This window comes from Lutjanus erythropterus, chromosome 5 (assembly GCF_056507025.1).
Source record: "Lutjanus erythropterus isolate fLutEry1 chromosome 5, fLutEry1.hap2, whole genome shotgun sequence".
Classification (NCBI taxonomy): domain Eukaryota; kingdom Metazoa; phylum Chordata; class Actinopteri; order Lutjaniformes; family Lutjanidae; genus Lutjanus; species Lutjanus erythropterus.
This window is the reverse complement of record NC_139321.1, coordinates 9,607,096-9,631,708: the sequence shown is the minus strand read 5'-3', so window position 1 is coordinate 9,631,708 and position 24,613 is coordinate 9,607,096. Positions and strand designations below refer to the sequence as shown.

The 24,613-nt window shown below is 40.6% G+C and overlaps 1 protein-coding gene across 2 annotated transcripts; it reads right to left on the bottom strand.

Annotated features, from left to right (window-relative positions):
- Positions 1 to 1,709: 1,709 nt before the first annotated feature.
- Positions 1,710 to 23,617, bottom strand: rps6kal (ribosomal protein S6 kinase a, like). Of its 2 annotated transcripts, XM_084718712.1 has the most exons (22): positions 23,227 to 23,617; positions 20,256 to 20,315; positions 20,017 to 20,133; positions 19,854 to 19,935; positions 19,638 to 19,718; positions 17,839 to 17,918; positions 16,996 to 17,102; positions 15,106 to 15,143; positions 14,694 to 14,836; positions 14,504 to 14,574; positions 13,356 to 13,444; positions 13,058 to 13,122; positions 12,565 to 12,667; positions 12,254 to 12,378; positions 10,331 to 10,453; positions 9,482 to 9,571; positions 9,241 to 9,399; positions 8,485 to 8,646; positions 8,281 to 8,357; positions 7,781 to 7,898; positions 6,693 to 6,833; positions 1,710 to 2,996 (listed from the first exon to the last, which is right to left on the bottom strand). In XM_084718712.1, exons 1-22 carry the CDS (start codon positions 23,251 to 23,253, stop codon positions 2,871 to 2,873), a joined length of 2,184 nt encoding a protein of 727 aa, XP_084574838.1. In that variant the 5' UTR covers positions 23,254 to 23,617; the 3' UTR covers positions 1,710 to 2,870. The 2 variants fall into 2 exon arrangements, with proteins under 2 accessions (XP_084574838.1, XP_084574839.1); XM_084718713.1 differs by lacking the exons at positions 19,854 to 19,935; positions 20,017 to 20,133; positions 20,256 to 20,315; positions 23,227 to 23,617 and having other exon boundaries at positions 16,996 to 17,112; positions 19,638 to 19,720.
- Between the last annotated feature and the right edge of the window lie 996 nt (positions 23,618 to 24,613).

The following is a 24,613-nucleotide window of genomic DNA, read 5'->3' as shown; positions in this document are numbered from 1 at the left end:
CAACAGCAACACAACTTCTCATGGACTGGACGGTGTTTCCACCTAGTGGTGGGTAACACGCTCTGCATCTCATGCATGTTCACTGAGGGAGGACACACAAAGGGAGATGAAGCAGCTTAAGGATGTGGTCATCGTTTTAAAGGGTCTGTTCACATAAATTGACCTTTTTGAAAGCATGACATGTTAGAACACAGGTGCTGAAAACATGCAAAAAGACTGAGAACTACAGTATAAGTACTGAATTGCACAGTTAGGCCCGTAGACTGTTAGTCACGATTTTTTGGCCGGACCTGAAACATGGCTCGGTGACGTGTCGGAGCCGACGTTTCCCCAACATTATATAAGCCCCTCAAATCAACACATAAACGACCCCGCCTCCTCTTCCCAGTTACAAGCGTACCTTCGGCGACTCTCTCGATCCAGATCAGCCCAGCAGTTCACTTCAGCCCACTTCAGTTCCATGAGCCCAACACAGAAAAAAAAAAGAAGAAAAAAAAAAAAAGACATCATCCTGTCACCGTCCTCTGGCTCTGGTGGCTCAAACATGTCTGGACATGTCCAATAAAGCTGCAAGACAGGGCGTCCACGTTTCTCAGATCATAGTTGTGTCTGACAGTCACACAGCACAGCAGACAGCAGAAAACTGCTCATTTTTTAATGATTTTGAGGCCAAATTTATATACTTGGTAAGTTTTTTAATCATTTAAACTTGGCTCGGTGGCTAAGGACATGTTTCTGTGGTGTGACAAACTCAGAACACACATTTATGGTTGCTTTACACAAACTTTAAAGTGAACAATAAACTTAACAACAAACATGAAACATTATTTTAGGTTTTCACCATATTTGGTATCTAAGTAGTGAAAAGTAATCATGTTACCACACTAATATTGTGGTAATTGTATCAGAACCACATGGCAGATAGCCAGTTAGCCACTAGCTAGCAATCATAGAGCAGCTTCAGAACTTATGGAGATCAAAACAGAGCTAAAAAAGTGAGTATTTGACTTACATTTTCCATGGGGACAGAATCTCGACTCCAAAGGCAGGACAGTGTTGCTCCGTTCCAGCTGGATGTGTAAATAGGCAATTGTTTGCAAAGACGTTCACCGTGTGACCTTTTTTCAACAATGCAAGCATTACAAACACTTCTAGAGACAAATCTGCCTGTAAAAAAAAAAGTCAAATGCAACTATTCATTATGAAGTCTGCTGATTATTCAGAGAAACAGGCCTTTGAAAAGAAAATGTTGCTTTAAGGGCCACAAAAATACATCCACTGCATTATAGTCAGTCGGTGGCAGAAATCTCAGACATGTATCTTAAAACCTGACTGTTAAAGCCAACATTAAAGCAAGAGTAGAAGTGAGAATTTTTGTTTATTATTTAGGTGAACAAACCCTTTTCTATCACTGCCAGGCATCAGCTGGGAGAGGATGATGACCTTGTGTGCGTGATCACTGGACCTAAAGCTTGTACACAGTTGATCTCAAATATTACTGAACCAATGAGCCTATTTTTCGTGCACATTCATGACTGTATGCTGAAGGACCTCTGTGATTCAGAATTCTCGAAAAAGATTTTTGAATGACTATTATACCTTTTTGTTTTTATGGCTACAGGCGTTATGTTTTGAGGTAATCCCACTTGAATTTCTCATGAATGATGGACACGTTTGGTGCGTTTTGTGACAGAACAAAGCAGCTCTGACCACACAGAGTGCATGTCAATAATGATCTTTAATGTCAATATATACAGAACTTGAAAGAAAAATAGAATCTTAAAAATCAAATGAAATAAATACAATATCATACAATTTCCACAATGTCTTTTTTGAAGAGATATCCATGGAAATTTTTTTTTAAATTCAGCCTCTCTGGTTCGACGGGGTGCGTCCCGTCCCCCCCAGAGAAATCCCTACAGCTCCCCCACATGCTCTTCATCTTCATCATCTTCATTATATTTATATATATATATATATATATATATATATTTATATATTTTTTGCAAACTAGAATTTCTGTTATCGTTACCACATTTTTTCACCTTCGAACGCTAGACATTTTCTTTTGTCCATCTGCAGCTTATTTTACCTCTTTTGATACATTGTTAGCATCATAAAGTAACAGGAGTCAGACTGTGAATTTTAAGGGAAAAGAAATACAGGTTCTGTCCACACATGCTTTTATGTTACCAAAAGTGCTGGCAGATGATTTTGATTCTGAGGGACTTTTTAAATCTGCCACAAGCAGAATCTAATCTTTTTATTTTCAAGAAAGGAAACAGTCTTACAGCATCCCTCAGACAAAATCGCCCTGCCAACACTCTCACACATAAACCAGTAGAAAAGAAACAAAGTTAAGAGAGCAAAAGCAAATAGGGAAAGGAGAGAGAACTGAGGAGGAGGAGGATGGCAGAGCGCAGATGAAGAGCAGTGTGGGGGGTGGGGGGGCACAGTTTACCGAAGCAGCTTTGAATCAGCCAATCACAGTGAAGGAGAACATCAGCTGGTGCGTTTCTTCCCCACACGAGGAAGAACGAATGAAAGGCGAGGAGGGCGAGTGCATATGAAAGCTGTGGAAATAAATACAAGTCTGTCTCCCCAGCAGTAACAGATATGTGAGTTTTCCCCTCTTCCTCTTCAGCTGACTTCTTCACAATGCAACCTCGTCCAGTGTGAGTGCGCCAATGTGTGTGTGTGTGTATGTGTGCACATGTCGGGTGTGTCAAATAAATAGATTTAAAAAAAAAAAAAGGGAGACAGTGGGTCTGACTGGCCAGGACTTCGGTCTGTGTGCGTGCGTGCATCTTTTTTGCGCATGAGAGTCCGACTGAGAGTGAGGTCAAAACTGGAGGGCGAGCGGTGTGTGTCTACATGTCTGTTGAGGTGAGTTTCTTCATGCTGCGTCTCTGGGCTAGACTGGACGCCGCCACGGGCTCCAACACCGGCTGACTTGTCTTCTGGCTCAGTGCTGAATAGGTGGCAGCCATGGCTCCCTGGAAAACAACAACATGAACACTTGGCTTCAACTTTTAAGTCATTAAAACAATCCAACTTTGAAGTTGTTGGTGTGTTGTACCCTATGTGGATGCCAGACCCAGCACAGAAGTGTGCAAACTTTCCTCAAGATTGTGTAAAGGAGATCAGTCAGTTTTGTTCTACTAAAGACCCAAACGCAAAAAAAGCATCTGACGTATGCATTTTGACACACACCTATTGTTTTAATCATCTGAATGTGCACCAAAAGCATTATGAGCCCCTTCTCCAACCTCATTTTGATTTTTGAGCATTGGATGATGGCCAAAGCTTTCTTCTGCAGCCACAGTAACTGATTGAAAAGAGCTGAAAAGACTAAAAACATGTGATGCAGACTCACAGCAGAGAGAGAGAGGGAGAGTGTGAACACTGACAAAAGTGCCGACATGATATAAAAACTTTTTTTGATCATGAATCCTTATGTTACTTTACAGTTCTGTTGTTTATCACTGAAGTATGAACCACACTGCAGACTGGAGTCTCTGTTAACAGTGACAAACAGACAGATCTGTGTGATATACACTAATAACCTGTAGGAAACATCTGTCACTGCTGCATTATTATAAAGTATGACATACTGTCCACACACTGTCGTTCCCTTTTCATCTCCTTGGTATAGGTTGGTGCAGGTTCAGTTGCCCTGGCAATTTAATCCAAAAACCATGAATATCGCACATCATTTGGTATGACGTTATTCTATACACTGACCTGAAAAAGTAAGGGTTTCTTCCCCCCAGGGACAAGGCTGTATTAAAGAAATAATGATCACACCTTTTCCCAAAATATAGCTGTTTCTGTGGCGTCAAATCTGATGCCTCCAGTGCATCTGGGCCTTACAAGTCATTAATTTGTCATCATTTCACTATGATAACTCTGCTAATATGAATAAATATCACAGGAGCTTCAGTGCAACACTACATTCAACTTCACAAATTTCTCAGATTCTGGGTGATTTCTGCTAACATCTCATTCAACACTGCATTACGCCACATTTATTTGAATGGGAGTGTGGGAGCAGGACTAAAACCTAACACTGAAATGTAGAAAACAAGATGACATCACTAAAATTACAAGTAAACAGAAAAGGTCAAGAGGTTCAGTTACAATGATGCATGCTTGTATAATGGCAACATCTGCGGTTATGCCCATTTCATATGTCAGCGCTCTACGATCATTATCTAATCTAATCATTCAGAAAAATATTCCAAAATACATGTTTTATCTAGGCGTACATTGTTAGTCACCAAACACATCAACGTATCAACAGTGACCCCGACAGATGAGATCAGAGTTCCAGGAAAGGACTTGTTCCAGCTAACAAAGAGACCACAGGTACGAAAATAACACCTCATGCTGGCAGCGGTGTCCATCTGAGCATTTCATTACAATCTATTTGTTAGACCTTGAATCACATGTGTAAGAGAGGAGAAGAGCAAGAATAGATCACTGACAGCTGTGGGATTCATGACTAAGAACAGGATGACGGGTCTCCAGTCAGCGACACGATTCAGACTGATGAGTGGGAAAATGATGCATGGTCACCGTCATATCAACAGAAAGGGAAAATATAATGTGAGCAGCATGAATGCATTGAACCATCCATCAATAACTGGACCGTCTGGTGGCAGAGGAGTGTTTGTGACCGTGGAAATCTTGGCCTACATAAACTTATCAATAGAGGTTTAACAGAACTGAATACTGTTGCAGACCTGGTGCATCCCTTAATGGTGACACTATGCTTTGATAATGTGTTCTATTACAACATTGCATGCATAGCTCTTGTCTATGCTGCTGGCAACCACAGTCACCCCACCTCAGAAATAACAGAAGAGTTCTTTCACTGCATGAAAAATACACCTTGAAAACTGTAGCTTGTTCTGGAGTTCTAGCACAGGTATAACGGATAAAATACTGTATTTCTATGACTATTAACTTAAACATTTTTCAACCAAAGCCGGAAGTAAAACAGGATTCTTCCCTGTCTGCTTAATATGCTGTATTACATGGATAAATATCTGTATAAAGAATAAGCACTGGGAAAGATCTATGATGGCACTAAGGAAGAGTGTGAGGGTCGTCTTTCTGAGGGAAAACAGGACTGTGAGACTGTCTGATGTTAAGGTGTTGAAGAGAGCTCTCAGTTTACTGCTCATCTTTGTTCAGACCCTCGCCTATGATCACAGGCTTTGGGTTCTATCTGTTAGAACAAGATGTCAGATTCCTGTGCAGGGTGGCTGGCCTCTCGCTGCACGATTGGGTGAAGAGTTCAGCAATTTCAGAGTGCTTCTATATACAGCCGCTGCTCCCTGAGATTAAGAGGAGTCGACTTAGGTGGTTCAAGCGCTTGGTAAAGACGCTGCCCAGACAACCTCCCTCTGAGGGGGGTCTGAGAACAACTGATCGCACGCCGGGAGATGAGGGATGATCGCTCTGTTGTGCTGTTTTTACCTCGACCTTTTGTGCCTTCAAGTAGAGTCAAGTTGATACGGTCCTTGTGACTTCATAAGTGGAAAGCATTTTGATTCCAGTTTGTGATTTGTGATGTTTGCTGATGTCTTAATGCCGGCACTCACTGAAGTTTTTTTTTTGTTTTGTGATCTACACTTTTTATCCTTTCTGTCCTATGTAACCTAAAAATACAAAAAAAAAAAAATCACCATTTCTGTAAAGTGAATGAACCAGCATCTTTTTTTTGTTGTCAGTGGCCTAGCAACAGTGTTCTCATTACTTAAACTGCTTGAACGCCACACACACTGTGTGCTCGACTTCCTGTGCCAAGAACACGACCTGATGAGTTCCATTTGAAAGAAGCTCTGACCTTGATACGTGGCAAGAGAAGGGTGGACACATCTGCTCTGTTGGATCCGATATTAGTAATAGATGAGATTAACAGAGTATGAATCACAGAGGCTCGGGCTCACTTCTAAATGTCAAGAGGAAGAGGCACTGCGAGGGGAGAGTTCAGACCCTTCTCTGATTTGGTGAGATGATGTGGTTCCATGTTTAGAAACACTGAGGAAAGTGTCATTACCCCTCAAGGCCAACGCATGTGAGGCCATCCTAACTCTGAGATACCACTGACCTTTCTTCTACCACATCATTTCAAAACATTTGAACACCATGTTACACAAGGCATTATTATCTGTAGGGATTGTCAGGAGAACTGAACCTTCAGTGCCAAGTCGATGCCAAAATTTTGAAAACAAGTACTTGTTTCTTTACTGTACTGGAGCTACCGGAGATGTAATTTTTCTGGACATGACAGGGACAACATAAATGCTTACAAGAGTTGTAAGTGCAGTCGAACACCAGGCTAAAAAAAAACAGTATAAACCTACAGATGTGTACTACTATTCTGTTGATATTAACTGTTAAAATATGAAGGGAAAAGAGGGAGAGAATGAGAGAGAAAAAGCAACAGATTTGGACAGTAATGCAGAAATCGCTTCTGCATTACTGTCCAGACACGCCAACATGCTCTCCTGACAGTGATTTGTGGCAGGCTCAGTAAATCTCCCCCTCAGTCTTTTGTCTGAGAACCTCAAAAGAGTTTTTATTTCAGGTGGCAAAGAAAAACAACAATGGCTGAATTTTATTCTTGTTTTTGTTTACCATGGTATTGTTTGTTCATTAGGACGAAATATACACACACTCACCTTGACGAGGTGTGGTGCATCATGGCGTGTGAGCTGGAAGTGTGGTAGCGTATCTCTGCAGGTGATCCAGGAATGCTTTAGAACCTGCTCTGCTGTGTATCGCTGGTGAGGGTCCACATGGAGCATATGGGACAGCAGGTCCTAGAACACATCACAACATCAAGTCTTCAACGTATATGAGGAGAGTGTCCAAGTGTCAGGCATCTTTGTTATGAACTTACATGCTTTGTAGGTTTATTTATTGTGTTAGCATGGACAGGACGGGTAGATTTTTCATTGATAGATCAAATCACAATAGCTGCGGGTTCACCCAAAGTACCTGGCACCTAAACTCACTAGAACTACTTTTTAAGGAACTAAAAGGTTCCTTCAGCCCATTGTTGTCTGTGTTCCCACAACAGTCTAGAAACTCGCAAAGATCAGGCAAATTAGTCGACGACGACAATGTTGTTTTTGCTTGTGACTATACAACAACTGTCGCTGGTCCATCTGTCGTATGCTTTCCTCTGTAACTTGGTACTGATGTCTCAAAACACAAAGACCGAAAAACAGACTGGTTTGTGGCTGCATAATTTTAAAGACGGTGTCTAAAATAAAATGCTGCGAATACACAATCAATCAGAAGTGTTATGCTGCAGGCCTCAGCCCCACAGTTCCTGTGCTTTTTTTTAAGTGCTACCCCCACAAGGAGGGACTTTTTGGGGACTAATACAATGTCCCCAGAACTTAATTAAGACCTTGGTCCCTGCAGTGGAAGTGCACTGAGTTCCTTCAAAGGTTTCTTGTCCTTAGGGGAAGTTCCTGCAGTGGAAACGTGTCTCGACCATTTAAGCACACATAAGAAAAAGAAGCTGTCTTTGTTGTTCAAAAACCATCTCTAACTACTTCTGTAGATCTACAGAATGAAGCAAATCTGCATAAGATCAAATCTATTACAGCTAAATTAAAAAAGAGGCATATCCAGTTCATGTAGCACTTTTCAAAAACAAGTGTACAAAGGGCTTTACAGACAGCAGATTTTTTACACTTTGAAATTCTACTTTAATGTCACACCACCATGTGAAGCGTGGTTGAGTGTTGATGCGTACCTTTGAGGTGTCTGATACAGTATCCCAGTTGCCTCCTGTCAAAGAGAACTTCCCAGATCCTATTCGAAGTAGAATCTCCTCTGGTGTGTCGTTTGGCCCATTAGCAAACGGCGTGTACCTGTCAGGAGGAAAAAAAAAGCAGAGAAAACATGAACATATTACAAGCTGTATTCCACTTCATTTATTCTTTTGTACACTAGTCTCATGAGGCAAACTTAGCTGCCACTTTGCGGTAATTAAACACAACATGAATACAACTATCTGAAATTATAGTGGGAGGTGGTGGTGAATCTGCAACAACACTTAGTGTCCATAATAACACCAACAGCACAAGCAGCGTACATGACAAAAGCACTGATGTATGGCCTCTATTTTGAGCTTCATTGTTGCGAGGCATTAGAGTGCTTGAGAAATTTGGACACTTCACACTTCACTATTAATCATTCCCACCCACATTTAAGCCAAATTTGTCCAACAGTTGCTGCTGAGTGCAGTCTTACCCTGCCAGCATGGTGTACAGTAGAACTCCAAGACTCCATATATCACAGGCTGCATCATAACCTTGCCGCATTAGTACCTGGACACGCACAAAGTCAAACCATTAAGGACAATTCAGGATATTGATCATCTGAATTAGAAAATTCACTTTAAATGGTACTGCAGCGCTTGTTCTCCTTTTCCTTCCACCCCTCCTCCACGCTCACCTCTGGTGCCACAAAGTTGGCGGTGTAACAGGGGGTGAGGAGCAGGCCGTTGCCTCCTCGAAGCTGCTTGGCGAATCCAAAGTCACAGATCCTGATGGAGTCAGGATTTCCCGAGTCATCCATATACAGGATGTTACTGGGCTTCAGGTCTCGGTGTACCACCTGGGGAGGGGGATAAGAGAGGAGAGGAAAACATTAGAGAGGATGATGTTGAACTTTATTGTTTGTTCAAAAGAAATAACTTTAATTGACTTTGGACACCTACGGGCCAGGAGGATGATAGCTCTATTTTGAAGAAAAACTGATATACCTTTAAGACATGTACGGTGACGGAGATGGCATTTTGTATTGTATTGGAGAGGCTCACTTTCATAACCAGAGGAAGGGAAGGAGATTTCAAAGTGTGGAAGCTGTTATTGGAGCTTCTTGGACATCAAGGTGCACAATCATTGTTTTCTGTTTTTTCCTTATTTGATGTTTTTGTTGTTGTTTTTCTCCTCATCTGATGTGTTTTTGTTGTTTATTTTTCTCCTTACTTGATGTGTTTTTATTGGTGTTTTTCCTCCTCATCTCATGTGTTTTTATTTTATTTAAGTATGTGAAAATGATGATAACATGTTTCATTGTCTGTTCATATGCAGTAAATATATGCAAAACTCAATGAAAACACTGTTTATTAAAAAGAGAGAGAGACAAGAAGATGTCGACTTTTCACTCATGAAATGTGCTCATATGTGTGCAGATGTGTTTCCTCACCCCTTGGCAGTGGAGGTAGTCAACAGTCTTGGTGATGGTGTAGAGCACAGCACTGGCCTCTCTCTCGGAGAAAAACTTCTGCCTGAGGATCTTGTCCAGCAGCTCCCCTCCCTTCATCAGCTCCGTCACCAGGTATACATACCTGCCCTCATCATACACCTGCCACACACAGGGGCGACCTGTCAGTATGGTGACTAACAACAAAACTTTAATGAAATGCTCACACATAAATAATACTGACGTCTTTTAGTGTGATGATGTTGGGATGCTGCCCGTATCGCATCAGGATTTCGATCTCTTCAGAGGGGTCCCTCTTAATTTTGTCTATAATCTGAGACACATGGAAACACAGACGTGAGCACTTATTGTGAAATGAATGAAAACCTCTCCTGCTGTGTAACTTACAGTATTCAACAATCTAAACTAGCTGAGATATTTTAAACAAGAAAGTATTGCAAGCATTTCAGCAAGCATGGCTTCTGCTGCTGGAGCTGTGCTGCCCTCTGCTGGTCAACTGGCAACACTAACCACCATGTTTAATCAATTTTCAGCAATTTCATACACTCCAATTTAGAAACTTCCACATTCTCACCACACCGTTTAATGTAGTTTCCCAGGAATCTAAAACCACAGTGCTTTTGAAAGATGTTCAAATACAGCCTTCAAACTGGCTTATGTTTCATTGCACAGAACAAACGGTACACAAAAAGTGCTGACAATGACGGAAAATGTTATAAAGGCTTTCACACAGTCACAGCCTCAATGCAACTATTGATACTGAACATGACACATTATCATTTTGCAGGTTAAATGTGGTGCATCGGTGGCCTGAAGGTTAGAGAAGCAGGATTCTGACTCAAAGGTCACCAGTTTAGTTCTGGGAGAGCATGATAAATCTAGGAGGAGATGTCAATGAAAAGTGCGTGTGCATCATTCATGAGACACCGCTGAGCAAGGAACTGTGGAGCTGTTCAGTGGCAAACAAAACTGTGATCTTAGTGGATAACTCTCATGAGTGAGTGCGTAAAGTATGGTACAACAGAAAATTAGCACCGGTGTATAGTGGATATAAAAAGAAAATGCCTGCTACCTTCACAGCATAGTCCATGGCAGAGACTCGGTGTACACAGCGTTTACAAATGGAGTAGGAGCCGACCCCGATGTCCTCCTGCAGCTCGTACAGATCAGAGAACTTGGCCGTGCCCCCGTGCATCTGGAAAGAACGAGATTTGAAGCGTTACATTACATTGTTTAACATTCACGGAGTAACTTAAAAAACGCTCCAGTGTCCTTCAAAAGCCATGACGCAGGAGACGTTTAATGTGACGACTCACAAACCACCACAATGTCACTACAGTCCGCTGCCGATCCATATAAGACAACAAAAGTGTGTTGTAGTTCAGACCGTCCTGGTGGCGGTGTGCTCCCACAGAATTTGTTTTAACACTTCTGTTCACAAATATGCCAGAGCTGAATGTCAGCAGATAATGTTATTACATATTCAGCAGTCAAACTGTCAGAACAGATTTACTATCATTTACAAGCCATTGTGGTTTTGACTCCCTATTCACACGTCACTTAATGGTGGCAAAGTGCTGTCAAATTAACAGTTATGGGCATAAATGGACTCATGCTGACTGTGACGAGGACAGAGTGTGTGTGTGTGTGTCGGCGTGTTTATGTAAGGATAATTGTGGCCATTCTGCAACTAGGTTTTGTTTTTTTTAATAGTTTCTGCTGTTGTGTCAGTCAATTTTGATCCCAAATTCACTTCACTGTACAGAAATCGACTGTTTGCATCGAGTTCTGTGAGTCATGTCAAAATGAACACAGGCAGCCAGTTGAAAGTGTGTGAACACCAACTAAAATGTTGTGATAATTGGTCAGTAACGGTTACAGATGTGTTACCTGTAGTGTTAACTCCCTTTCAGCAGTGTTTTGACCAGCTTTTGCAAGAGTTCTGCTCACAGGATGAAAACTGAAGATACACCAATTACAAATTTTTTGGCTGATTTCCGATTTTATTAAAATTCTGACCTGCCAATTCCGATTTTCTTTCTTTCCAAGAACGCTACTTGACAGCATATACAAACATCTTTGTAATTTTCTTAAAAGGAAAATTCAACTGTATGTCCATAATAAAACACTGACTATTACATAACTCTTTTCCTCTTTTCTTTCTCCCTCTTAAACCTTTCCTTTTTGCAACCTTTCTGCTCTCCTATCTTCTCCTGTTTTCTCCCTCTCTTCTTTCCCTAACTCTCCTCTTCATCCTGTCCATCGCTCCTCTTAATGTCAATGACATGCTAGCATGCTGTGTGTGCGCGTGTGGCGCCATTAAATATGGCTGTGACGCAGCTGTCTGCGTTGCTGTGCGCACATTTAAACTGGACCAGCACAGAATCAGTTTTATCTGATGCTATGGCCAGTAATTCCGGTCAGCGGTCAGTCGATCCTTGCATTTTTAAGAAAACATGAGGATAAAAGGCATGAATTTGTTCATTTATTTAGTTTATAAAGAAGACATACCTTTCACAGAAAGTGTTGTGTCTGGTGACAGACAAGTGCATCTAAACACAGATGGTGTCTAGATTCTATAGCTTTTACAATATTTTCTGTGAAACTGAACACAGACAGTCCATATAGTCAAGAAAGAAAAATCATGTAAAAACACTGCTAGAAAAGTTGAACTAAGTTTGAACTAAAATGATAACTGTTCAGACATGTTAACCACAGTGTTAACACCCTTTAAACAGTATTTTGACCGGCTTCTGCAGGGGCTCTGCCCATGAGATGTAAGCTGTGAAACTCAGTTGGTAAATGTTGCAAAATAAGCACTACTGGAGATTGACGAGTTATTCTTTGCCTTGTGTGCACCAAACGAGCTTCATACAAAAGCTAAAGAGTAAAACAAATCTATGTGGGACCTTCATGCATGTAAGTTAAAATGGTAAAAACCAATGTGCAAATTGTGACAGAGGACGTATGCATAGTAGAGATAATGTGTATTCACCTGAACTATAGGGAGTATACTAAGCAGTGGGGAGCTCTTATTCTCATCCATCGGGGCTGGAGCAACAAAACTGAAGCCTTTGAAGAGCTGGTGGGCGTTTGCACTGGGAGGGATACCTGGGGAGTCTAAATACACAAAAAAGATAATTAATAAAATGGACATACCAACATACAAACACCCACTAAAAATTTTGGAGTTGTTTCTTGTAGCCAGAGCTCAGTTGCAGTTTCCATGGCTGCAGGAGTGGCTGTTGCTTTTGCTCAAAAAGCATGTGAACAGAACAGAACATGTGTGTGTAGGTGTAGATTTACCTTTAGGCGTTTTAGCAGTGAACTCTGGGTCAAAGCAGAACGTGTCATCTGGTTTACCTGCTGCGGGCTTGAACGGGGGCTGGAGCTCTCTCCTGTACAGTTTCTGGAGAGAATACAGGTGCACACATGCAGAAAACACACATACGTGTTAGAAGTCAAACCCCACCGTGGGCTGTTTGGCGTGTGTGCACATACGTGAAAGAGAAGCCAAGACCCTTCCCAGATTAACCCCCATCCCATCCCTGTACAGCCCGGTCCAGCCAATAGCATCCTGCTGGCTCTTAAACACTCACGCAGGGCTATTAGTGCACACACAGTGAGAACTGGCCCTCTGCCCAGACACACACAAACATAGTTGGCGTGGCCAAGACTGATGGCCAGTAGTCACCAAGCCAACCATTTGTTAGGTGTGAATCCTCAGCAGAAGCTGGAGAGTTACATGTGTGTGTATATGTGAGAAACGAGCCTGTTGTGCTTGTGTGTGTGTGCTCACATTCCAGTCGATGGTGGAAAAGAAAGCGTGGCGTTTGATCTCCTCCACTCCATCGGGCCCGGCCCCTAAAGACACAGATCACTCAGGTTCAGTCAACCTGGCACGTTAGGTTTTTATTGTTTTCACAGGATCAACACGTTCACACATTTCTCTCTCAGTGGTTTTCAGCATGTGATTTAAGTGGATGCCAAAATGTTAACAAGCTCAAGCTAAGCGAGTGGCGCAATGCAAGGATCAGCACACCTCATTTTCTTTTATTGCAACAGGTTTATACACAATCAGCTTTAATGCACCTTACCTAGCCTGTTAGCAGGGTTACGTTTAAACAGCATTCTCAGCAAACTCTGCGCTTCCAAACTCAGGAACTGAGGCATTCCCAACTTCGCTCTGGACAGCAGAAAAGAGCAGGGAGAGATGGGTAATATGGACAAAAAGAAAAGCTACAGTCAATCTCTGTTTACATTTTAAAACTTCACTTCTATCATGCTTTGAGTGTCTTAAAGGGAAACATTAGTATTTTTTAAAATGGACCCTATTTTCCCATGTTTTTGTGTCTAACTGACTAATGGAGAATGAGAGATCTGCACACCAGAGAGCTCCAGTTTTAAGTATTTAAGTGCATTAAAACTGATCATTTTTTAAGTGACTCATGGGGACAACAATTTTTGAAATTGGTCCAGTATTGAGGACAGCACTGCAGCCATCAGAAGAGAAACTACGCTACAACGGAATCCCTCCGGGCAACTGCACGCCATCAAAGTAAGTCTACTAAAGGTTCTTGTTTTTGCCACCTGCCTGACAACATTATGGAAAGGATCACTACAGAGACAGACTGTTTTTTAAGGAGTAAGTACATTTTGTTTAACCAGAAACAGCTGTGTTATTGCTCTCACCAAACTAACCAGACTCTCTTTCCACTGTTCCAACAATCATCAACTCTGGTTTGGTGGAAACAGACCCTTAATTCACTGAGATAGACTTGAAAATTTTCTGGCTGTACATGCTCCCAGCTGTTTCTCTGGTGACAGACCTCCCTCTCACTCCCCTCCTGATATTTTCACATCTAACTCCGCAAATTAAATGTTTCTTTTGACTAAACTAGAGCTGGTGTTTGTTTATTTTGTCTGAATGAAGATGAGAATGACATTGTGAAAATTAGAGTTTTGTGAGAGGAGTTTGTATGGCGGGGTTTCTGGTTCAACAAAACTTATGTTCCTCAAAAACCACATCTTTTAGTGGACTTACTTTGACAGTTGAGGTGACAGTTGCTGTAGGGATTACATTTTAGCTTAGTTTCGCTTTTGCCAGCTGCAGCACTCTCCCTAAATACTGGACCAGTTTCAAAAATCGTTGTCCTCATTAGTCACTCAGACACAAAAACATGGTAAAATGGGATCCAGGTTCAAAAATACCAACATTACCCTTTAATCATGCATAATGACTCACTTGAGAATCATGTTCATGGTCTCATTGCGGTCTTTCCCTTGGAACGGTAATGTCCCCGTTAGCATCTCAAACTGCAAACACACAATGACAGAAAGGGAACTTAATCAACAGGATTATTTTATAATCACTTCATATAAATGTCAAAGAACAAAAGATGAGTCAGGGCGTGAGTTTGCGTGAGCTCGTGTACCATAAGTACTCCCAAAGACCACCAGTCCGCACTCTGTGTGTGTCCTCTCCTGTTGACCACCTCAGGGGCCATATACTCCACCGTACCACAGAAGGAATACGCCTTCTTATCAGCATCTACTGACTCTTTACTCAAGCCAAAGTCTGTGTGACAACAATGCAGAACAAAATGGTAAAGACACACGACATACTGAACAATCACATCCAGGAATTATACTGTGCAGAACTTGGATTCTTTTAGGTGCCGGTGAAAGAAATGTAAAAATAGCTGCTGAGGAAAGTCAGCCAAAGGACAAAAAAAAGGGGTCGTACATCTATTCTCAGTGAAAACACATTTAATATGAAACACTTTAATTACAGGCTATTAACTAGACCGGACTATTCAATTATATACCTGTAAATCAAAAACATACCTGTTAACTTTATGTGTCCAGCTTCATCAAGTAAGATGCTGAAAGACAAGAACAGATTTTCCACAGAGGTGAGATTACAACAATTCTTAATGACAAGTTAACAATACAACAACAACAACAGTATATTATTCATTTCATGCCGTTGTTTCTCGCCTATAATCACTACATTTTTTTTTTTGCAAATCTATTCTTAAGTTTCATAGGTTTAATAACAGATTATAGTACTACTCCACTCTCAGCTACACTGGACACATCCAGTCACAGATTCTGAAGCTATTCAAGCTGAGGAAAATGTGTTAGCTGGTATGGATCTGTGTGACAATATGAAGTTATGTGTGAAGTTATGGTATGAAATGACGTGTGAAACATAAATAGAGGAACCTGCTGTATATGGTGCAGGTCAATCCCTGTACTAAAGTCACATATGAGATCAGAGTTCACTGTCAAGTGCAGACAAACCAGACCACATTATAAACAAAATTACACGATACTACACTTTTGACTGCAATAATATAGAGTTATAAAGGGTCTTTTTGGGCATCACTTATTGGAGGACTTAACAAACTTACGAATTTAATAAATGCTCCATAAATTCCTGTCAGCTATTTGTCAGATAAGATTAAATACATCACAACATCTGATATAAAAGCCTTTCAACATTTTATCCCATGTCTATGCGACAGTATACTGTTTATATGTAACTTCTCTTGTAGCACGATTTCGTCTTTATAGGGTCCAACAGTAAGGATTGTCAAAAGGCCTGAGGCCAGTAAATTCAATCAGCCAGTTGCCTGACTGGGAGAGTGCCCGAAAATTAGGGGGAAAAAAAAGGGGTTTCATCAAATAATTTTCCAGACATTGCTTCGCAAGCGACATGAGTACATCTGCTCCAGTCTTCGAGACTTTGCTCTGCTCTGCCTGTGTCTAGAGCGTGCTGCATGAAGACAGACAGCCCTGTTTACTTCATAAATGAGATGACAGTCAATCCAATTCAATAAAAGTTGAAACGCAAAAGAACATTCATTGCCTCTTGGAGAAAAAACATGCAACTGGGTTGAGAGTGATGATGCGATATGTACAGTAGAGATGCACTTTTAGCTTTGTCCTAAATACCCCCCAAAAAGTTTTTTTTTTAAAGGGACAGATAATTATTTGAAACAGTCACTAGTAACTAAAGCTGTTACACACATGTAGTAGAAGAAAAAGTACAATATTTGCTGCTGAGATGTATAGGATCTAGTGGAGTAAAAGCATAAAGTTGCATAAAATGGAAACACTCAAGTTAAGTACAAGTACCTCGAATCTGGTCTCAGGTAAATGTACTTGGTTGCACTCAACCACAAAAATATTACGGAAAAGTTTAATCAGGGCAAGCAGATTCTTGATCCTTCTGCCTGAGTGGCAAAAAAATAATGGCAGGACTCTGCATAAGATACAAAAATTACATTTAGGTCTTTGAGAACTGCATACATACAGTCAAAAACTCATCTCTGTCATTCACTATTTCATTATAGTCGGTGTGGAGACAAAGGAAGTAAACGGAGGGGAATCGACTTGAATAGCTCATGGTTCAAAAACAATGTTTAAGTAGAAAAGTGATTAATTTAAAAGTCAAAGTCATGACTAATGTCTCAGCTTTTTGAAATAAGGAATAATGCTTCTTGAACAAGCACTAGCTACTGTTGTTAGGAAAAGATGGGAGCACTGTGGTGTTTTAAGAACATGACAGATGAAAGTCAGAGCTGTAAAGTGGATGAGTGCTAATAAAAAAATCAGTGGTTTTGTACTTGTGAAAGTACTACAGCTGTGTTTGCCCTTTCTGAGTTGGAAGATGAGCGTGGTGTTGGAGTGTGAAGGGTCAAAGGTGAAGGTGAGGTCTAGGATTCGTACTTCTCTGGCTTGAGATCTCTGTAAACTATGCCCAGGTTGTGCAGATGGTCGAGGGCCAGGGCCAGCTCTGCAAGGTAGAATTTCACATCTTCCTCTGTAAACATAACCTGATAAGAACTGGACAAATTTACTCTCTGAACTCAGAAAAAGGAGAGAAATTCAGCAGCAGAGAAAAAAAAATAAAACACAACTTCAACATTAAGCTTCAGTTAGCACAAACAGAGAAAACAGAGTATTATTATTGTCACAATATCAACATTTCAAATAGGTTACATGATTCAGCAAGCTGTTGATTTGACATTGCCAGCAGCTATCGCTTTGGTTCTGAGACATGCTTTCAACACAAGGTCTGTCTAGAGAACAATCACACATTGTTTGAGTTCCCTGAAAGCATTTGAAAAGAGCTGATCCGAGCCTCTAACTGACAAGCAACTGATGATCTAAAAGCGAATAAAGATTCCAAGAAAAGCACTAGTGTTTCCATGAGGAATTGAAGTCCTAATTTGAATAAAATGCAAACAGAAAACAGGAAAGACTAATGACTTGGCAGCACTTACGCTCTTATAAAATAAATAAAGTACTTTTGCATACTAAATTTGCACCTGTTCAATTTGTAGCTGTCAACTTAAAATTCCTAAGGGTTTTTTAAAACAACACTGAGCGTATGTAGTTCAGATTTTCTCAAATATGTTCAAAACACTAGGGGTAAGAAAAAAGGAACTTTAAATTTGTGAATGAAAAGGACATGCAATACTTTTCTTTTTAGACAAAAAAAAATAACAGATAGAAAAAGGCACAAAAAAGTTTAATGAGATGATGTAAGGCAACAGAACGTCAGCTTACCTCTTTGGATAAGCGAGTGAATACATCCCCTCCCCTGAGAAAGTCCAGTATTAAATACAGTTTCCCTTCTGTCTGAAAGGCTGGGAGACAAGGGAACAAGGGAATTACCTGCATGCAAATTATATTTGGATTTCCACAGACACACTCAGGTGTTTGGGTAACAGGGTGACACATGCAACTCGCTTAAAATGACAACAGCTTGCTTACATTCACAATGTTGATACTGATATAGTGGATATTAGCTTAATCCTTTAATTTTTACCTCCATCGAGGAGGTTGGGTTTTCAGTTTGGTTTGTTTGTTTGTCTGTTAGCACGATTATGGGCCAATGCAGAACCCATTAAATGTTGGAGTATAACCGAATCAGGAGGCAGATACACAAAGTATTTTTCACTTTAGTTGACACTGTGAGATAGGTCAAATGTAACACCAGTGTCTATGGCAAAATGAACTGAATTCATCAGGCATTCATGAGCCTGTCATAAGTAAAATGAACGCTGAGCTGCGACTCAACACATAACAAAACACAACAGCCACCTCAAACATCACTGTAGAAACAAACGCAGCAGGTATGTAAGAAATAAGCCACGTCTAGATCATCCTGACTTCTTCCAAATATGTGCACTTGCAGGTTTACATATCATAGACTGGACTACAGAGTGCTGCAGGAATGAGTCCGAAAAACCCAGAAGTGAGGGAGCATTTTTGCACCTCTGGTTCCCTCATGTCAAAGTTAATGGAATTTCAGTTAGATGCCTGAAATAAGGTCTGTGGTTATAACACAAGTCGAAGAGAATTTCACGATTGTTATGGCCGGGCAATAAATTAAAATTATATCGATGTTGTGATATGAGACTAGATATTGTCTTAGATTTTGAATATCATTATATCGTGATATGCTGGGAGCAAAATGAGCTTTTTTGATTTATGACTGTAGATTTGCTTCACTCACCAGCCCAAAAACTGGTAACCTATTGGATGACTGGTAAACTCTGAACATTCATTTGGCCAGTAGACAAAAAAAAGTTAAAAAATTTACTTTAGCACACAGCTAAAAGATCATCATCATCATCATCATGTTTGCACTATATGTGAATTTATGGTATGTTATTTTAGGAGAAGAAGATATACATTGTATATCACAGCAAAACCTAAAAATATCAAAAGATTGTTTATAACCCATATCACCAATGATATGTTTTGTTCTATGACAGAAAATACATCAGTAAATACCACACGTGTGAATTTTGAAGTATTTATGTGTTCAAGTAACGTGACTGTGGTGTAGATCATTTAGAACGATATAATATTAGCTTCTGGCGATTGTACTTCAGCTTTAGTGGTTGTCATTTGTGAAGACTGTCTTGCTAAACAAAACGTGTAAATATCATAAACTTTTCTTTTTGCCACAGACCTTATTTTCTGCAATAATCCAAAAACCAATGGAAAAATCCCACTTGCTTTTTGTGGAGGAAACCAGAGTGATACTAGCTTCCAGGATGCCCTACAAAAATACATCACCCCTGCAGCACTATATTTGCCTTGACAGAGACCTGCATTCTCTGAGCGCCCTTCTAATAAGCAGCGTTATCTAATAAACTTTACCAAATGGGGGCTATTTGATGTTCAATAACTGTGTAATAACACTCAAAATACTCTTATAAATGATATTAACAATGATTCTGGAACATGAACATGCACATAAGCAGCTTATCCCTAACTCAACTTGAACTGGGATGTAATCTGTATGATTATATACAAACGCTTGCATACTATGCAAATAAGAATGTGTCTCTTACCGTAGTGCAATTTCACTATGAAGGGATGATTAACTTCCACTAAAATGTCTCTTTCCATCTTAGTGCGAACTCTGTCCCTGACTGGTGAGACAAAACAGGAAGAGACAGTGAGACAGAGAGAAATTCAACACTGAGGACAGAACACACTGCGTATTTGAACAATTTGCACTATGTTGTGTTTTGGGTGGATGTAGATCGAAGACAAAGTTGCATTACCTTTCAAAGATGCTTTTTTTAGAACTTTCATTGCATATAACTGACCAGCATCTGGACCCATGATCTTCCTGACAAGAAATACCTGAGAGAACAGGACAAATTCAGAAACACGATGGCACTGATGGGGATGGAAACATTTGATCGGCCCGCTCTATTTCCTCACCTTGCCAAAAGAGCCCTGGCCGAGGACTTTGAGCAGTTCAAACTGAGATGGATCAGCTTTCTCGCAGCCTTCTTTCACATGGTGAGTGATAGGAATCTCCTTATATGTCCCTTCATCCTACACAAACAGTATCAGTATGAGGCAGCGGGTATGTCATCCTACATGCGCACACACACACACACACACACACACACGCACACACACATATGCTCCAAGACCTAAAGTCCATCATTACTTACACAGTGCGAGAAAGATTCTCCCTCCTCCATGGGCTCGTCCATGATCTGATGCCCATTGACCTGCAGCCAAACCAACAAGTTTGATCAGAGAAGTCGGGAGCAAGAAACACTTCCAGAGAGCTTGTTCATCCTTGTTTTTAGCTGAGCAGGACTATGACTGCAGCTGCTGCACGCCCACATGTATGATGGAAGATTCAACAGATTAAATCAATGAGTCACATGCAATAACAGTGCGCTTTCACTTTTCCAACTGCAGCTCTATTTGTTGTCAAACAGTATGGAGTCCATACACTAAGCCAGTCCAGCTGTCCGACTCTCATCCTGTCCCTATAAAGCCCCTCATTATTAGCATTCTAGCTTAATCCCCAGCTAGAGCAAAAACAACATGTCTGACACAGGCTCTGAGAGTTTGATGTTTGCTGGAGCTGCAGTCAAAATCAGCCTCTTGAGGACAATCTAGGGTCCAGCTCTTTCAGGGCTTCTGGCTGATGGTGGTGGTGGGATGCTTTTTTTAAAGACCACAGATAGACATGCTTTGTTCTACTCATTCAGGAGCCTCTTTTGTTTATTTAAACAGCCATACACTGTGATATTGTCAGCAGAGGTCAGATATATCAGTATCTGCAAAAGAATCAACCAATAAACTGATCGCTTGTAACATTAACCAGGTCTACATATTTCAGTTCAGTGCTGAAGCTCAGCCTGCATGATGTATTCAGTCCAGTGTGTTTGTGTGTTGAATTCCATCAAGCCTCTGAAGAGGGGGGATGAGTCATAGCGCTACGCAAGCCCACTCAGTGGGTGGAGCCACCAACATACACTCACGTACATCCTCAGAACAGAGGCCAGCAAACCACATTTCTTATCTGAGCCCTATAGAATAACATTAAGAACATAAACATTCAAATCAGTCAAGATATATACACTTCAAAGCAAGACAACACACAGAAAAATGTCAAAATGTAAGCCTTGGTGCATATCTGAAGTATAACATCCAGGCTAGCCAAAGCCAGGGCAGTGCTTGTGTCATAATTCACACATACATTTTCACTCCCACCTTTGCTGTGGCTCATCGAGGCTTGTAACAGAGTGCAGCCTACACTTGCAGCACAACCGGCCGAGCCTTTTTCAGCCATTTGAAAGCGATATCTGTCAGCCATACAGAATCGTATCATTTTACAATCACTGAAATACTCTGATTAAACAGCATCTTCAAAGTCAAAAGCGATACAAAGTGTGGATTAAACAACCAGCATCACCACTTGCCCAGTTTAAGTGGCTAAGCTTAATGTTTACGTCTGTGCTTCTGTTATCTTGGCAGCGCTTAAAGGAGCAGCATTCAGTGAACAGCAGATTAAAGTGCTAGTTTGTAGCAAGAGATGAAAAAAACTTGTTGAAACATAGTAATATCTCTGCCATAATAGTTAGAGTTATTCAAATTTCCATGCCACCTACATAAACTGAACCTCAGTAACAAAAATATTAAGAATGGTTCAGCAGAAGTGGTATCACAGGAGGGGAATTTAGTTAAACAAAGAATGGACTAGGTCAGAAGTGCATGTTGCAATAGCTCTCCTACAGTCCCAGCAGTCAGACAGACAGTTTGTACTGTAGGTGTGAAAGATTGCAAAGAATCCCAGAGATGGAGAGGTTTAAGATGTCAGGTTGGCTCATCATGGGGCCCATGCAAAAGCAAACTGAACCTTTCCACAGTTGAGATCATTTTTAGAAATCTTTAAAGGTTATCACTAGGGCTGCAACTGATGATTATTTTCATAGCAGATTTATCTGTCAATTATTTCTCGATTAATAGTAATTTGATCTATAAAATGTCAGAAAGTGGTGAAAAAAATGTCTATCAGTGTTTCCCAAAGCACAGGGTGACATCCTCAAATGTCTTACTTTGGCAACAACTGAAAGAAATTCAGTTTGCTATCAGAGAGGAGTAAAGAAACCAGAAAATATTCACATTTAAGAAGGTGAAATCAGAGAATTTAGACATATTTTTAATTAAAATATGACTCATATCACTTAATCCATTATTAACATAGTTGGGAATTAATTTAATAATTACTTGTTATAGCTCTAGTTATCACTGGTTTTATTAAAGGTTTGAAGATGATAAATCAGCCTATAATCGGTTTAATAGATGAGTTTGTATTCCAATAAGAGTTCTCTGTTGTTATGAGCCTGGTGGAAACAACATGTAGTGGTATTTTAACTCTTGACTATAATTTCACTTCGATAACGCAGTTAATATACTGTCAGCTGCCTAAATGAATCGTTTTCTAACATTATAAGTTATAACATGACTTACAAACCTAAAGTTATAGCTAATAACAGCATCATTAGTGAATTCACTTGTACTGCTGCTGACAAGCCAGCCCTCAGCTGAGAAGACGTCTGACCAAATTTAACAAGCTAGCATTAAACTTTAAATAAATTCAACGCTGCTGGTATGTTTTACTGCTTTACAATAGGTATACAAACACACTTTACCGGCTCTTCCATCAACTAGACGGCGGAGGTTGAATAAAAACTCCAAGTCTCCAAGTTTCAAGCCTGTGCAAGCTGTCAGCTAGCAAGCTGTTAGCTACATGCTAATGCTACATACGCTAAGCTAGCTGAGAAGCAAACTCCTCTTGAGAAGTGTAAATAACAACAAAAGCTAACGGGAGCTCGTGTGTCATTGGGTAAAGAGTCCGTCCTCCGTGCGGGAATAATGAGCGGCGTAGAAAGCGCGTACGGGCGGCTATCAAACTAATAAACCCGGGACAGTGCAACAAAAATAAACATGTAACCAGCTGTTAGCATTAGCTAGAGTGTTAGCATGCATCACGGTGCGCTGCAGGTCGTGACGCGAATTTAAGCTCGAGCCAGCCTCCCGGGGCAAGCTAACTTAACGGGACAGCACAAACCAGAAAACAGCCATAAGCAAATTAATATGCAAACCACGCGTTTGTCAACTCACCTCACTACTAACGCTGTTTACCTCCATCTTGTGCCAGGATTCCTCTCCAAGTCTAAGGCATTGTAGTCAACCTAGACCCCCGCTCCACGTTGCATGTCTTCCCCTCTGTGTGGAAGTCCGGCTCGTCTGCTTTGATGATCCGATGCAGGCTGTGTGGCTGCCGTGTGGACCGCTATCGGGATGACGGGATCGGGGGGTCGGCGCGGGGAATAGTTGGTGTTGATGACTGGACCATACGCTCGCCGAGAGCACCGCTACCCTGCCATAGATGCGAATATGGCGGCTATCGTGGTACCTGATCGTCAGTGAATGAGAGTTTATTGACGTATTTATGACGCAATTCAGTTAAGGATTTCCCCCCGTCCAAACCAAAGCAGCGGATCTGAGATACGGAGGAGGGGGAGACGTGGTGGTGGGTCTGATGCTGTATGTACGACACGCTGCGTGCGAGACATACATGCATCCGGGTGATGGACCGTTCGCTTGCGACTTAAATAGTCACTGCCATTTTAACCGGGGAAGGACTTTAATTTATGGGTTGACGCAGAACACAATTAGGGGGCAAAACAATCAGCTCTCGAGGTGAGCCATGAATCTTAAAGCCTCTGATCTTGAGGGTGTGAGTTGAGTGTTTTAAAGCCACTGTTTCATAAGCCGGTCCATCCCTAGTCCAAGAGGAAATAAGAGGCTTAAAGCTCATCCACTTTCTCTCCCACACACAGGCACAAAAAGACTTTAGTGTAGTGAGATCATGGTTACACTACACACTACATGTCTACTTTTGTTTATGCATAGACACAACTTCAACTTAAAGGTCTACTGTGTAAGATTTATGGGGATTATTGTCAGAATATTGCAGAGATGTAAAATAATGCATCAAGTTTGTTTTGATTAGTGTGTAATAAAGCTGCAGCTGACGTTTATTTTCATTACAGATTATTCGGTCATCTCCTGTGGTACCAGAATCACTGGTGGTACTCAAGCTCCCTCTAGTGATACACTGAGAAATCTCTTAAAATATAAAATAAATTAATTTAAAAACATATTCAAAATAGTACAAAATTTCAAATAATATATTATTAGGAGATTGTGGAAATGTAAATTAGAATAAGTGTCTTTTCTGTGCAGTGTTCTCTTTTAAAAGCAAACTAAAAAAATATCTTTTTTCACAAGGTTTTATGGGGTTTTTTTTATCAGTAATATTATTATTATCTTCCTTTTTTAGTATAATGTTAATAATAATAATACTTTGTATGTTTTTATCATGTCATACTTTTTTATATATATGTAATACTTTATTATCTTAGGTGATATTTTGTTTGTCATGTACAATGTCTCTTGAAGCACATTTAGTTTACACTTGTCTTATGAAATGTGCTATATAAAT